The sequence below is a fragment of the Cladophialophora bantiana genome (assembly GCF_000835475.1).
Source record: "Cladophialophora bantiana CBS 173.52 unplaced genomic scaffold supercont1.26, whole genome shotgun sequence".
Classification (NCBI taxonomy): Eukaryota; Fungi; Ascomycota; class Eurotiomycetes; order Chaetothyriales; family Herpotrichiellaceae; genus Cladophialophora; species Cladophialophora bantiana.
Window position 1 is genome coordinate 255,253 of NW_015971600.1, and position 15,940 is coordinate 271,192.

The 15,940-nt window shown below is 52.5% G+C and overlaps 4 protein-coding genes across 4 annotated transcripts; 3 read left to right on the top strand and 1 right to left on the bottom strand.

Moving 5' to 3' along the window:
• Window positions 1-636: 636 nt before the first annotated feature.
• Window positions 637-3,740, top strand: Z519_12150 (uncharacterized protein; the record flags this gene model as incomplete). Its single annotated transcript, XM_016769857.1, has 2 exons — window positions 637-3,586; window positions 3,610-3,740. The coding sequence occupies 2 exons, from the start codon at window positions 637-639 to the stop codon at window positions 3,738-3,740; spliced, it is 3,081 nt and encodes a 1,026-aa protein (XP_016613916.1).
• A 1,784-nt stretch (window positions 3,741-5,524) lies between these two features.
• Z519_12151 (uncharacterized protein) lies at window positions 5,525-7,752 on the bottom strand (the record flags this gene model as incomplete). Its single annotated transcript, XM_016769858.1, has 2 exons — window positions 5,525-6,474; window positions 6,534-7,752. The coding sequence occupies 2 exons, from the start codon at window positions 7,750-7,752 to the stop codon at window positions 5,525-5,527; spliced, it is 2,169 nt and encodes a 722-aa protein (XP_016613917.1).
• A 4,024-nt stretch (window positions 7,753-11,776) lies between these two features.
• Z519_12152 (uncharacterized protein) lies at window positions 11,777-13,702 on the top strand (the record flags this gene model as incomplete). The annotated part of the gene is made up of 2 exons (XM_016769859.1): window positions 11,777-11,852; window positions 11,904-13,702. The coding sequence occupies 2 exons, from the start codon at window positions 11,777-11,779 to the stop codon at window positions 13,700-13,702; spliced, it is 1,875 nt and encodes a 624-aa protein (XP_016613918.1).
• Window positions 13,703-14,152: 450 nt separating this feature from the next.
• Window positions 14,153-15,917, top strand: Z519_12153 (uncharacterized protein; the record flags this gene model as incomplete). Its single annotated transcript, XM_016769860.1, has 6 exons — window positions 14,153-14,266; window positions 14,518-14,655; window positions 14,807-14,902; window positions 15,113-15,168; window positions 15,288-15,715; window positions 15,805-15,917. 6 exons carry the CDS (start codon window positions 14,153-14,155, stop codon window positions 15,915-15,917), a joined length of 945 nt encoding a protein of 314 aa, XP_016613919.1.
• Between the last annotated feature and the right edge of the window lie 23 nt (window positions 15,918-15,940).

Consider the following 15,940-nt stretch of genomic DNA (forward strand, 5'->3'; position numbering starts at 1 on the left):
GACCAGGGGCCTCGTCTGACTACTGGCGTTCTTAGTCTGGCTAGCTCCTTCGGCCCGGCAGAGGCCCACAGGCCCATGGCAGCTCGTGCAACTTTTCTTTCTGTTTTTGGCTCCTGGGAGGCCGCCTTCCCCCCAGGAATAACTAACCACTAACCAGAGGGTGAGGGGGTGTGAGGAAGGTAAGATGAGTGTGCAGTGCGTAGAGCGTGTGACGCTGAAGTGGGCCTATCGATGGCCCCTGATGGCTCCTCTACCTGCTTTTGCAGTACCCAGGCTACTCCACTCCTCTTCCGCTCTTCTTCTGCCTCTTGACCCAGGCCGTAGTTTCTCTTCCTCTATAACTACCAGCTCTACGAACAACTACCAACTACCGGCGGCAAACACCCCCAAGGGAACAGTAGTCTAATCTAGGTCTGGCTGCCGTCTGGACAGTTGGCTCCTAATCGCCCAGACTATCACCCAGACTATCACTTCATTCATTCGCCCTCGCCCCTCCATGGCGGGATTCTGCCGCCAACCAACATGACTGAGCTTTTTCAGCGGTCCAATGCTCCAGCAAATCGCAGGTACACCGTCCCCTCCAGCTGAAGCCCTAAACACCTCTCGACAACATCATATCCCCCTCGTAGAGGAAATATGGACCCGCGGAAGAGTAAGCACGCCTTTGACCTCCCCAGGCTCAAGACGACTTACTCACGACCCGCTCGCGGTCGATTCACCTTCTACGACGTCAAATTCTGGCCGTATGCCGCCGCCTCATGCGATGGACCGATCTTCGCCGTTGCTGCCCAGAGGGGGATCATTGTGGGTCGCTTGTCCAACAAATCCCAGTCTGTAGTCACCATCCTCCAAGATCTCTGGGATTTTCAAGATGATCACGCCGCATCTCCGAATCTGAATTCGTGCGCTTGGTGCTACATCGATCGGCAGAGACCTTTGTTGGTAGTCGGCGGCGGTTCAGGCCAACTCAAGGTTGTTGACGTTCTCCACGCCCAACCTGTTGCCACTCTGCTGGGCCATGGACGGGCAGCCATCAATGACATCGCTGTTCATCCTCTCTATCCGTGGATCGTCGCCACCGCTTCGCAGGATGGGGCGCTTCGAGTCTGGGATCTACGCCGACACCGCTTGCGCCACCACGCACCATCCATCATCCTCTGTGGTGATGGAACCGAAGGACACCGCGCCGGCGTCTTGTCACTTGCATGGCACCAGACCGGCCGCTACTTGGTATCGGGCGGCCACGATCACCGCATCTGTGTGTGGACCATACCCGACCTTGAGGATGGCTCTCCCTTTTGGGACACAGTTTGTCCAGAGCTGGTAGAGCGACGCTCGAACGAGACATTTGTCATACACTGTCCTCACTTCGTCACCCAGGCCGTCCATACCCAGTACATTGACTGTGCCAGGTTCTTTGGCGATTTGCTTGTGACAAAGGCTGCCGTTGAAGGCAAGATTGTGTTCTGGAAGATCACCGGCTTCGACTCAGGAAGATGCCCTCCAACTGCAACGACAGCCCCCAAACTCGAGGGTCACCTCGACACGCGCAACGGCTTCATGCGTACCGTTATCACCGATAAGGATGGCTATGAACGTGTGGGGATTCGAAGCGATTGCAAGAACAAGCCTCCTTACCGAAGGCTCCTGGAGTTTGAGACTCCCCACGACCAGGTATTCTACATGCGGTTCGGCCTGCTATTGCCTTCGCAGGCCTATCCAGACATACATCCGGTGCTAGCGTTCGGCAACGCCGCTTCTGAACTTCGCTTCTGGGATCTCGAGCGGTTGTCTGTGGGGCATGCTGGCGAAGTCTATCCGGACGCCCATCCTCGTCGCGCTGGCAGAAAAAGAAAGAGGCCGGCAACCGAAGTCGTACCCACAGCAGAACAACCAGAGAAACGACCTCGAAATCCCGACACCGCTCCCTTAGCCCCTGAAAGATGGTCTTCGAGGCTCAAGCAAGACCCTCCAGCTACCGAGATTGGGAATATAGAGACCAAGGAAGAGGTTGTAGGGATCAGGCAAGGGTCTGCACAGATCAAGATCGAGCCCGTAGAGATTCGGCAGGAGTCTCCAGGTCCTATATCACAGACTCCTCCGGCTCGACATGTCAATGTTACAAGAATTCCGAGTCAATTAGTGTCGGACGTCGCTCAACCCTCTCAGGAAACTCCAGTCACCAAAAGAGAGACAAATTCTGTCGGGAGATCGACTGCGATAAAATCAAATGGCATCCCTCCATCTCCAGACACTCCAGCTGCCACCACAGAACTAAACCCTGTCAGAAGATCGCGTCGTCTTTTGAAGCCACCGTCTCCGCCCGCTTCAGATGGCTCAGAAGATCGAAGTCGTAGCAGGTCGCCGTCTATCGAAGCAGGCGCATCAGGCACCGCGCTCCCATCTCCAGAGACTTCACCAGAAGCAGATCTTGTCAGAAGGTCGACTCGTTTAAAACGGAAGGCTTCGAATGTATTTCCGGAAACTGTAGATGGCCCAGGAGATACCATTCCCGCCAAAAGGTTTTTGCCTTCTCCGGGTCCCGGAGAAGAGAGTCGTAATACAACACAAGGGCAGGAAGGGTCTGCTCATTCTCTGGAAAACGCGAGACGGAAGTCTCTGACGCCAGAGTGTGAGGTAGAGATCTTGGCAAGTATAGAGGCCGACGAAGAGTCTTCTGGCACTCTAGAGGTCGAGCGAGAGGGGTCTGCCAGTTCGATTATCGAGAAAGAGGCTTCCTACAGCGTAGAGTTTGTGCGAGCAAGGCCTCTGGCTCTAGACTTCGCGTCAATGTGTGGCGACTCTATGGACATGGACAAATGTTCTCTGAACATCAAAAAAGCCCCCATGGATGTTGACACGCCAGAGTCCCGTACATCACGGATGTCTGATCTGAAGTCAAGCCTGCTAGGGTCCCAATTCAACTCTACTGAGGAGGGCAACAAACCCTCGACGGCCGCGGACTCCACACTAGTTCGCTTTTCGGTCATAGACGACGAGGACTACGTCTCCATCAACGACCCTGAAAATCCTCCTTTTCACGCCCCCGACCGTGAAAAATATCCAGTCGACGAGCCCCACATGCCTCTCAAATCACACGCGAGGGTTGTGGTTCATAAGCTCCAATACAAGAAGCGAGCCCCGTTTGTGGCGCGAGCAGTGGATTGGAGCCCTTGCGGGAGGTGGTGCATAGCAGTTGGAGAGTCCTGCCTCAACCAGGAAGATGGCTGGGGCGGCTTGGCTGTGCTGCATCGTCCTGATTTGCCAAAGGTTAAGATGGACGACAAGACCGAAGCATTGAACAGGGCCTTCAAAATAAGGTCAGGGATGCTTGACCGAGTTCAAGGAGATGACAAAGCACTCAACCGTCTCCTCGAAGAATTTGCGTCGTTCATGCAAGTACGCGATGCTGACGGGGAACAAGAATCCCAAGATGATTCAGACGAAGGATTTGAAGACAAGTCAGACGAAGACTCTAGGGGAGACTCCGAGGAATCTAAACAGGACTCTAAAGATGACCTGGAGGAAGCTAAAGGTAATTCGAAAGATGACCCCACGGACTTTGAAGAGGATGAGGGATCTGAAGGTGACTCTGAAGCTGACCTTCAGGACTCGAAGAGGAGTGGGAAGAACAACTTCACGATGACCCTGAGGAATCGACGAGGACTCAGAAGAAGAACTTCACAATGACCCTGAAGAATCTAAGGAAGACGAAGTCTCTGAGGAAGGAAGAGCTCTAAAGGCGGCCGCGAGAAGTGCACACCGGACCGCCAAAGGCCTTGCGCTCTACAATTGTTTGACAGCTTCTTGACTGTGAGTTCCGCTTGCCGAGTTCGGCCATGTTGTTGGTTTATTCTGCATGTACGGACGTCTTCTGGCACTATACTTGGATTGTCTCTGGCTTGCCGTCTTGGAAATTTCCAATTTGACTACTGTGAGCATCCCAACCACGGCCAAGAACCCAGCGAGCAGGGCCTTCTATCATGGCTCGGCTATTCTATCATGCCCCGAAAAGCTGTCATTCGAGGGAGTTTGGTTGCCCAAGGAGGGAATGGACTCCTGAACCAACCAGCCAGCCAGCTAATCACGTCCTGTAGCATCAAGGAGCAACATTCTTCCCGGATGTATCTCCAGGAAGGATGCAGGCGGTCGCAAAAGAGGCGAAGTGGTTTTTTTCAAGCCCCTGCCGTCAGGGGGGCAGCGATTACTACGTACAGAATATACAAGGAACCAGAAATCGTATATATATGTACAAGCAATCAGATTGCAGGGTGCTATTGAGGTGTCCCTGATGATGCGACACTCTACAAGAGGGCCCGGCACGCTGCGAACGCCACTGCAAGGGTAGTTGAGAGATGCCGAGCGGTAAGCTCCAGACGTAGCCACCGTAGCGGAGTTATGTCAGCGCACCTCGCGACTCACACGCGCTGTGAGGTCCAGGAGGCAGGAGGCAGGTAAAGCAGAGAGGCAAGCAGGAAGGTAAGCAGCAGGCAGAGCGTGGTGACCAAAAACAAAGTTCAAGTTCCATCAGTATATACCTCACCATATCCACAAGTCCCATTATCACGCGCGACTTCCAAGGATGGGGTAGAAGAGCCCAAGAAGAGCCTCAAGTACAAAAACAGGGCCACCACGACCGGTGGGACTTGGGACTCGATTCCCAACGGGCCAGTTTTGGAGCGTGGCAAGACGGTCTCACCGACATTTCTACGCAAGGAGACCGGCGAGGTGAGCGCAGTAGGGGGACTTTGCCGCTGTGGAAATAAAAACGTCGCAGGATCAACTCAGCTCCCGTCCCAGGATCTCTCTCTCTCTCTCTCTCTCTCTTTCTATTTAGGAATCATCGAGAGGCGCCTCCTTTCGCGAAACCTCGAGTCCACTCAACACGGTCGGTATCCCACGTGTGGAAGTGGTGATCACTGATCATCGTAAAAGGAAGAAATAGCTTTCCTGGGCGGAGCTGACCATGTATCTTAGCGCAAGACCCAGTAATCCATCCCTCGCGGGGCGGAGCAGAGTAGAGGAGAGAAGAGTAGCCGAGATCCACCATGAATGAAAGATGGAATCAAGAATCAAGGCTTAGCTCCGCCACCCACGCACGAATCAACAACTTGATGTCATGGTCCAAAAACGAGGCACCTGCAAACTGGAAACTGGGACTTCCACCCCCAGAATGCTGGATGGCTGTTTGTATGGTCTCCGGAAAGGCCCCCGTGGTTGCCGACTCAATCGTGTAGGTGTTCTCTTGCCCAACGGGGGAGGGAAGGAAGGATGTGCCCTCCGTCGCAGTGCCAGGCGCGCTGGTATATAGTATATGCATATGTGTACGGAAAATGCCTCCCGTGTTGTGGGTGCTGGGTATCATCCGCCCCATTCTTCTCTGGAATGATAAGCAGGAAAGGAAGAGGGGAGGGGAATGACCATGCATCTAGGACAAGGAAAAAGATGGTCGTAACGTCGCGTCGTGGACAGAACTACATACCCAGTAGAGATCGCTCAGTCAAATCAAGTTGCCCCTCTCACTTCATCCATTCTCCACGCTCTTCATCTTCCCCGTGCCCGTTATTCCCTCATCGTGCCCCAAAGATGAGTCCTTCCTCTGCGGACTGTTGACGCCACTCCCCAACCCATTGCCGGTGTATAGCCCCTCAAACTCTCCCCGGACCCCTTCCACCAGTTTCCCCACGACATCAATCTCGGCTGACAAATCCTCCACATTCGCGGCCAGCGCCGCTACCTCCTCGAACTTCCTCCGTCGATTCGCATCGGCGATCATCTCTTGTACCAGGAATCTCTGTTCTTCGAGGACAATCAGGCGCTCACGGAGCGACTTTTCCTCGGATTCGAGTTCGGATATCCGGGCCGAGTTGGTGGTGGCGAAAGAGGCTACGCTGAGGGCAGAAGAGGAATCCTTCCTTGCGTGGTGCGAGCCATTCAAGATCGCCAAAGAAGAACGCGGGTTGGGGTTGTGATGCAAGTCAGCTGGTTTGGTGCTGTTGCCATGAGGTGTGGCGTGTTTGAGGACTTTCGGAAGGGACTTTAAGGGAAGCATATGGAGATGTAGAAATTGGGTGGCGTTTTGGTATATGGCTTTCTGGAGTTTCAACTGTGTCGGCGATTGGCTGGGCATGTCCCGTATACGTCGTGCTGCGGTGTCATATTGTGTGAATGAATCCATGAGTCGTTTGCGCGTACGTGAAGCGTCGGTGATTTGACTTGATGAAGGAGGATGATCCGGGTCTTGCAGGACTTGGAGGAGTTTCTGAAATTTGGGGAGCAGGAGCCGGATACCCCGTTCAAATTGAAGGAGATTACTGTATGAACGGCTAAATGCCTCAATCGACGGTGAGGTCAGGGAGGCTTGGAAGTCCCTGCGGGCGAAAATCACTTGATTGCACTCTTTGCAGAGGCGTATGTCTACCGCGACAGTGTCATTGGGGGCTGGCTTTTCTGTGATGGTGAGGCGGGTGTTAGCTGTCAAGTTGGATATCAGTATGTCAAAAGAAGAGCAAGGTAGAAAGAGGCAGGCGTACTAGTAGCAACATCGAGGCCGATGACTGTTGAACATCCCGTGGCAGCGTCTCCACAAACCACCTTCCCACATGTTCGGCAGTGATGTCGCCGGAACGAGTATTGGCTGAACTCTTGCTGGCAGTACGGACATCTGGGGACGTCGGCGTCAGTCTGCCAGGGCACGACGCTTTGCTCGAGCACCTTTCGAGGGTCTGTTGGAGCCCAGGTTAATGACCATCTCTTGTTATGAGTCGGTGGTGGGATTTCGTCCGGTGGGTTGGCAATTATCTGCGTCAACCGTGAAAGCCTTTTCTCCAACCTGGAGACCTCCATCTCTCTATGGCTGAGTTTGTTTCGCCTCGCACTCTCAAACTCGGCCATTCTGTCTCTTTCCAGACCATGTCGGTCTGTATAACCCTCGCGGCTTTTGTAACATGTCTCGCATACCCGATACCAGAGCCCTCGAACGGGCTCATGTTGTGCAGACCTCGATAGCTTCATTTGATACATGGTATGCTCCTCGCAAAAGAGCTTCCCGCAGTGTCGGCAATTGACGACTCCCGCCGTAGACCCAAGCCTCTTCTCACATGTTGGATCAGAACACACGTCGTACACGGTCCTCTTTTGCCAGTGCTGTTTTGTGATAATGTCGTCTGGATCGATGATCGATTGGGAGGGCTTGGGGGGCAAAGGCGGAGCAGCAGGATCCCTGGGACCTCTCGAGGCAGATTCACTCCTCGGTGTAGGCGTAGTGCTTCGGACACTGTCATGGTTCGACTCAAAGACATCCAAGCCCTTGAGTTTCTGGTTCAACACCGCTAGTGGCTGGAATTTCTTTGCCTTCACCATTTGTTGTTTGAACCAATCTTTCACCTCATCTTGTTGTTCTTCTTCAATCTCTTTATGTGCATCGTCTAGGTGCCTATTCAGTTGCAGCAAGGTGACCATTTCCTCACTACATATGGGACAGACCAAACGGTCCGTTGCGGCGGCGGCTGCGGCTGCCGTAGACAAGTCCGGCGCCCCATGGTCGAGTGATACTCGTGATACTATGTCTTGAGGATCAGAGGACGGAGGGGTAGAAGTCCCGCTCTCAGAGGTATCCAAGGACAGAGTCGAGGCCGAAGGGGACAGAACATGGCCAGGCAGAGGCGAGGTAGACTTTGGTGGAGGAGCAGGAGGTCCCAGGGTTCTACTGTTTCCCAGAACCCTTCCGCCGCCGATGGTACGCCGGGACATTGTACTGTTGTTTGGCTTCCATCAAGCGAGGTTGAGTGGGAGGTGGAGGGATAGATGCTCGATAGAGGGGCGGAAACGGTAAGAGTGTCTGCGCGGCAGAAAAGGCAGAGTCACCAGAGTCAGAGGGATAGAACACGACCTAGGGCCGCTTGGTCACCCAGTTCCGCCGTGCAGGCACGAAGCCACAACTCAAGGGCTTTTGTTGGTCGAACGGACTTACGACGAAACATGGAGGTGGCCGCTGTTATCCTTCCATGGCCACCAGCCTTTGCCGTGGTTTGGTGGCTTGGCACGGAAAGACAAAACTGCGAGCCGGTATTCTGCTTGGAGGCGAGGAGAGACGCCGCTTTATTTTGATCACGTGGTGTGACGTCATCTTCACCACCTCCCCAAGACCTCCCTTACCCATGCCCGCTTCTAAGTCAACCGTTAAACCGCCCTACAAAATCGAGTCTTGATGTCCACCATGGCCTTGCAATGAGGACGGCGCTGGTCCTCCTTCCGCCAATGTGCTTGTATCACTCCAGATAGTCGAGAGCCACCAATCTAGTAGGGTGTAATCGCATCCCCGGACTCGGTTCATTTCGATGTCTCGATATCTAGCAAAGCTATCCGCGGCTGGCGGAGCACGAGGCTCTACATTAAGAATCAATATCAACAAGTGAAGACTGTGAACACTCAGATGACAGCCGAGACGACCCCGGCGCCAGCAGGATGAAAGCCAGCTTGAGTAGAAAAGAATGTTGAATCTATCCTTTTTGAGGGACGGAATTCAACGGACTCCCTTCCCCGGTCCTCCAGCCTGCTTCCACTTACTATACAGACTCGTAACAATTATAATCGTTTGAATATGAGTTCTCTAATCTGTCCACTTAGCTGTTTCAGCAGTCGCGTCTCCCGGGATGCACCCAGTGCCCTGCAAAGTGTTCGTGTCTGCATCATGACTGACGATGTTGTTGACTGCTCTGGTGACTGCTCGTACGCCATTTTCGTCGCACAACAGATGTTTAAACGAGCCCTCAACGTGAAAGCTATGGTGTCCACCATCAGCATGAGCCTTCAACCAGTGAAAATTCACACAGGTCATGGATGGTCCATTGTGACAGAAGAAAAGCTGTGGTTCGTCACAGTCGAAACTCCTTGCTCTGAAGCTGCGCTGAATCGGGTCCATGTTACTGTTGAAGGCGATGGCTCCAGCACCAGCGCGTGGTTTGTTGCGACCCCTTCTGCAACAACTGCTATACAACCCACAGTTGAGCAGCACCCTCTTCCTGACAATCAATCTTGTACACGCAACCAAGGGTCCATCAGCAAGGCTCTAGCACTTTTTCTCTCTTCTGGCAGCCAAGTCAGCATTGAGCACATGAATTTGAGGAATGCAACCTTATCCACCCCACCAAGGTAATCCTCGGAGTTCTCAAGGGAGAGTGAGGGTAGCGGAGGATTGCCTTTCGAATCCCCTACTACGGGGGTCAGACATTCTGATCAACAACACTAGCAATTTCCAACTCGCCTTGTTCATCGAATACTTATGTTGTCTTCGAGCTTCGGCATTGGAACTCCATTAGTGGGGTCCTCAGATATGCAATCATCTCTGCAACATGGTATCTGTTATTATGCAAGCCTTCATCATCTCGAGCGTCAAAGAGATGCTTATTCTCCATCATATATTGAACTGGGGCGAGGCTACTAGCCATGGGTATCAACTCGTACGGCGGTGGGTATAGCCTCTTCCCAACGCGCACACTCAACTAGGGGAAGTCCTCTCTGTTGGTAACTTGGTTGATTGTCCATTCTATGAAAGATAGTCCCCCAGGACTATATAAGAAGAACCATAGTCTAGGGTCGGCGCCCCAGCCAATCATAACGCTATCCACCACTTCAAACTTCTCCCATTACAATATATCCTAGGCCTTCGAGATGGGACCCTCCACGAGCAGCCCAATAACGTCACCGGGGGAGAGCGGATATAGGCTAACTTACCACCCATGCCGTGTTCCAGATATCTACACTATATGACCAGCCTCTTTGCATCATCATCTCAGGCGCTTTGTAGAACTCTGGCTGTATTTCTTCATATGGATAAGAACCCCCGATCCGAGCCTCGCCGAAGTTCCACAGCACAGAGGAACCCCATGCGTGGTTCTTTGGATGCCGGAAAGACCGAGATGCTTAGATTGTTCGTTCAACGCTCACAATTTTACGTGGGCAGGGTTTTACGCCCAGCCTCCTCAAAGTCCATAAGTATGCTCTCATCCTGGATGGTCAGCATGAGTTAGGTCCAAGACATAGTCAGTTGAGGTTTTGCTTCGATGAGCCTAGTCAAGGTACCACAGTGTGTGACATTGGCTTACTGAGATCCCTGAGTTCACCCCAATGGCTGCATAAAGTTTCATTGCGATCATCAAAGCGTTTGATGGTTTCTTAGAGCGACTGAATCGACTGCACACCTCCGTCTTTTCGCTGACATCCTTGTCAAGATTGTTCGGGCATCACCAGAATTCGGTCCTCAGAGAGGCAGGGAATGTCACAACCACCAAAAGAAATCGAGACGAGCGATTCGGTGGACTCGTTGGTGGGCTGTCTTTTGCGGCCTCTCCACTCTTCTTCATCCGACCACTCCACGCCAGATTCTTCCAACTCTTATGGCTCCTCCACCCTCAATCGCTGACTGACACTCCTGGATTTCCTTTGAGATGCTGTTGCTCTTGAAAATTGCTGATACCTCTCAAATTCACAAATCTCCGTCGCCCCTGTATCTTCGGTCCCGACGAGAAGCTTTCTTGCTCCTTGTGCATCGAGAAAGTCTCGTAAGTTTTCAAAAAACTGTGTACCCTAACCGGGCGAAGAGGGGTTGGGGTGGGTTGTTGAGCTGATGAAGTTCAACTCCATGACAAATTTGCCCGATGTGTGACCCTGGACGAGTGTTGAAGCAGTAAGCAACAAAGTCGTCCGGCGGTGGGTGGGACGATTACAAAGCGCTTGGAATCAAAGATGGTGTGAATGTCGCTCCTCAAGCGGGTGGTGTTATCTGGATGCTTCATCTTGTCGATTGCGATAGAAGGTGCGTAATCATACATGAGATTCCCGTTAAACCACCCTCTTTCCGCCGTGGGAATCAAGTGAGCGTTTTCCACAGCATAGCCACACTGTGTGAGCCTACAGTTCCACTTGGGTGGTGCGTGTGATCTCCGGAGGAGATTCGGAAAATCTCTCCAGGGGAGAGGAAGAGTGGCCGGAAATCGCCAGTGATCGAAGGTGGGAACAACGGGGTAGTCCACGACCTATCCTACTTACCGTTAGAAATTTGCAAGCTTGCATCAGAAAACGTGAGCATATCGTTGACAGGCTGCGCCACGTGAAAATAATATGACTTGCTCCCCAGATTGCTCTCAGATTTGCCAACCACCGGCTTGTTTCCATCTCTGTCAGTAGAAAGATACCCTTCCCATGCGTTGTTTGCAACAATTGCACATCCAATCCGTGCCGTTTCGTAGTGCGCAGGTGAGCCACATTTGAGGAGGACGTTCCGGAAATCATCCTGATAATATGGATGTCTTACCCTAATAGGCTCAACATCGGTAGGATGCGTTTGTCTCTGCGGATGAGATGGTTCGGGGCAATAAATGGTAGAAGCTCGCAGAGGGGGGAAACGCGTTGTTTACGTTCATTGTTTACGGTCACGCGGGGGTGGAAGCTTGGCACGTCGAGCAAACCTACTTGCCGAATGCGGGTTTAGGGCGGCGTCACCCCCGTCCCGATCTGGGGTGAGCCGCGAGCAGTTTTTACTTATTCTTGGCGAGAGCTGTCGAAGCGGGGGCTTTAACTGAGAGACACCACCTGCTCAATCACTATTGCGGTGGAAACCTCGATCCTTGTGTTTTCAGCTTCTGTTGACCCCTTTTCGTGGTTGACAGGACGAGACCTCGTCAACCCCTCGTTGATTCTCCAGGAACGCTGCCCAGTGTCCTTGAGAAGCTCTCAAACCCCAAAACCGCTCACTACGTCATAGCATCGAGACGCGATGGTGAAATGGGCAACTCTTCTCTTCGGAGCTCGCGAAAGGGACTCACCACATCACCATGGCGAGACACGGAGATGTAAGTTACAGCTCTGCACTCTGTTAAAACCAGGATATTGAATTGAACTAGTACTTCCCGCGCACAGCTCCGACCTCCCGCCATCTGCCTTTCCCGCCAAAGAAGTCACCAAAGTTGCGCTCCGATTGAAGTATCAGATCGAGGAAGTCATCCCCATCGAGCTCCCTGAGGAGAAAGTCATAGCCGCCAACAGCTCTGTGATAACCCAGAAGGTGGTGCAAACCGCCAAGGAAGCGGGCGGTACTGACTATGCGGCATGTGTGGTATATTGTCTACTTGTGTGCAAGAGATGGTTCACCAGACAAGCCAATCTGGAGCTTTGGGATGCAGACTTGCACCACGTTCGTGCAAAGGCCTGTGAAATGATCGCCAAACGCATCATCGAGGCCGAGGATGACCAAGAGTATCTGATGCAAGACATCCTCCTCAAGCGATACTCGGTCCTCCGCAAAGAGGAAGAGACTGTTCCGCAAAATGTCATTGAGAGAGCCGTCGACCTCCACTGCCTGATCGTCATTGGGTCATCTGGCTACCAGAAGTGCGTCAAGTACCTTTGGAGAGGTTGGATTCACCAGGACGACAAGGACCCCGGCAGGTTCGTCTTTTACAAGGACCGGGACAACACCAATTACTGGGTCCATCTGAACCCCGACCGCATGCGCACGCCCTTGTACCAGAACGCCCTGCAAATCTCGATATCCGTTCTCTATCTAGCCCTGTATACCGGTGCAGTCAACACCGTGAACGAAGACGGCGACCTGGACGTCGTCGAAGGCATCCTCTATGTCATGACGTTGGGCTTCATCTGCGATGAAATTGGCAAATTCTGGAAAGTCGGCATCTGGTATTTCGGTTTTTGGAATGCCTTCAACAATTGCCTCTATGCCCTGCTTACTGCCTCCTTTATCATCCGCATGATTGCGCTCGGCCATTCCCCAGACGAGAATGACGACAAGCGTCGCCAACTCAACCGATTGGGCTATCACATATTCTGTGTTGCCGCGCCCATGTTCTGGGGCCGCCTCCTCTTGTACCTGGACACGTTCCGCTTCTTTGGTGCCATGCTGGTCGTCCTGAAAGTCATGATGCGGGAATCGATCATCTTCTTCGCCCTCCTCCTGGTTGTTTGCGTAGGCTTTCTTCAGGCTTTCATCGGTCTCAACCAAGTCGAGGGAAACGCCAGCATCACCAGCTTCATCATCACCGCCATGGCCAACTCCGTCATGCAATCACCTGATTTCGAGGGCTTTGACAACTATGCTCATCCCTTCGGCCTCATACTATATTACATATTCACATTTGTCGTCATGGTGATCCTGCTCAATATCCTGATCGCGTTATACAACAGTGCATATGAAGATATCACGCAGAACGCGATCGACGAGTACATGGCCATGTTTGCGCAAAAGACATTACAATTCGTCCGTGCCCCAGATGAAAATGTCTTCATCGCGCCTTTCAACCTAATTGAGTTGTTCTTTCTGGTAATTCCGTTTGAATGGTGGATGTCCCCATATCACTATGAGCGATTGAATAACTATGTCATGGGCGTCATCTATTCGCCGCTTTTATTGATCACGGCTGGTCTGGAAGCTGTGGATGCCCGCAGCGTGCGAAGTAATAGGAGCCGAGGAGAGGAGGATGACGACACGGTTGAAGAGTGGGAAGAACTTGCGGGTGAATTGAATTTCGAATCCGAAGGATGGGACAAAAAGGTTCAGTCCTCAAGACCCGTGGTCGAGGTCGATGCCGATGTCGTCGAGATAAGACAGCTGAAGGAGCAGGTTGATGAATTGCAACGGATGGTAAGGGCGTTGAGTCCTGGAGCTGACGGCGAGGGGAGTCGCTGAGGTTGGTTTGTCAAATGGAATGACGGGAAAATGGCTAATAATCCCCCCTGGCGGTTGTCTGTTTGACCAAGTTGCCATATTGCCAAGTTGGCTACCAAGTGATTCTAAATTGTAATATGCATCACGACTACCAGATACGAAAGGACCAGAATGCTAGACGAAGGGTCAAACACCTTGAGCATAATTCTAAACAGCTCAACAACCACGAAAAGGTAGAAGTTCCGATACACATATGTGAAATTCCTTATAGATTTCTCCCATATATACGGACAAGTCCGTCACATTTGGTTCTACCTTTCCCATCACGAGACTTCAACACCTCAACACCTGGAGTCAATCACCCATCTCAGCATCTCGAACTGTGATCCTCGCCGTACCGCAAAGGGTTTCTCTACAAGAAAACTAGGACGGAAGCATCACGCCCAGCTCAATTTCCAATCCGTTCAAGCCATGGCTGCGCCGTTGAAGCTGGTGACTTCGGACGACCTGCTGATCTGCTGTGCGTGCGGCGCGCAGTACGACGTCGACGAAAAGACCGGCAAAGACGAGTGTCGCATCTGCGAGGTGCGGAGCATATTCTCCTTTTCTTTCCCCTTGTGCATTTGCACAGACACCACCTCTCTCCACCCCATCCTTGCCACTTGTCAATCAAGAATCAAGTATTTCATCCCTCTTGTCGAAACAAACACACATCCACGCATCCAATACCCAATTCCCCCCTTTTTTATTTGGAGCATTTTTCGTTTTCTGTCCCCCCATCGACGCAGCACGCAATGATGGGACCCCCTACCTGACCCGATATCGACATCCATTAGGATCCCAGACAATTCGTTCCGCCCTCAGGCCAGGAGTTCACGACCCTGCGCAGACTCCGAGAGCAGGGCACGTACAGGAACGTGTTCGAGCCGTGCCCGCACAACGACACGGTCGTCGAGATCCACACGGAGCCCAAGGTGAGAAGAACCATTCGTTCGTCGCCACAGAGCCGGCTTTAGTCAGTGACACACGGATGGGGGGTGCATAGCCGTGGACACGACACGACACGACACTTCTTCTTATTCATGGCTCTTCCCCCCAAGGCTCAAGCTAAGATCCCCTTTGTAGTTCGGAATCGGCCAGGGGGCCCGCCTCATCCGCACGCCGAACGGGAATGTGCTTTGGGACTTGATTGCGTATTTAGACCAGGACACTGTCGACAAGGTATGTACAGCATATGCAATACGCGTGGCATACCGCGGGAAGCAGAGGAGAGATGGTGATGGGAAGCAATGGGACACCTCTCTATTTCTCGCGTGAGCTTGTATGCTTTCGTTATTGTCTCCCTCTCCCATCTCTTTAGGGGAAGAAAACAAAATTTTGATGTTGCTTGGTCACCCGCGCACGAATGGGGTTGACATGGTTGCGAATCAGATCACAGAACTGGGCGGGTTGAAGTTTATCATCATTTCACATCCGCATTTTTACACGTAAGACGCCTTCCTCGTTTGTTTGCTTTTTGGCTCCCCATTCTGTCAAGCCTCCCGACGGGGCAGTTTGCTTCATAGATGTTCGTGGTACTGACTGACAAACACGTGCACGACCTTAGAACCTGGGCGGACTGGTCTTCTACATTCAACTGCCCCGTCTACATGACCGAGGTCGACTCCGTCTGGGCCAATAGGAAAGACACACCCTCGGCCACCCTGAAGTTGCTGAAAGAACCCAGCACCGAGCTCCTCCCGGGCCTCACGTCGGTGATCTGCGGAGGTCATTTCCCCGGTAGTCAGGTGCTGCACTCCCTCCCACCAAACACGCCGATCCCGACGCTCTTCGTGGCCGACACCATCTTCGCGGTGCAGTCGAGCCATAATCCCGACCCGGGGAAGCGGGGCGATACCATTTCGTACCAGTTTCTGTGGAGCATTCCCAATTTCATCCCCTTGCCGCCGGACGAGGTGCTCAAGATCTGGAAGGCCCTCAAACCGTTGGAGTTTAAAGCGACGTACGGGGTTATGGCCAAGATCACCAATGTCTGTAAGTATCATCATCTGCTCCCTCCTCGAATTGTAGATTTGGGACTTGTGACGTAGAATGCTGATGGTGTTGGATTTCGACATCAATAGTTGAGAGACCTGGCCAGAGTCTGAGTCTGAAAGCTCGGGTGCTTCAGAGCGCAAAAATCGCCGTCAAAGCGATGGGGTATTCTGACCACAGCATCTTCGTCGAACAGTTGTGATTTATGAGAGTCGTCGTCACACA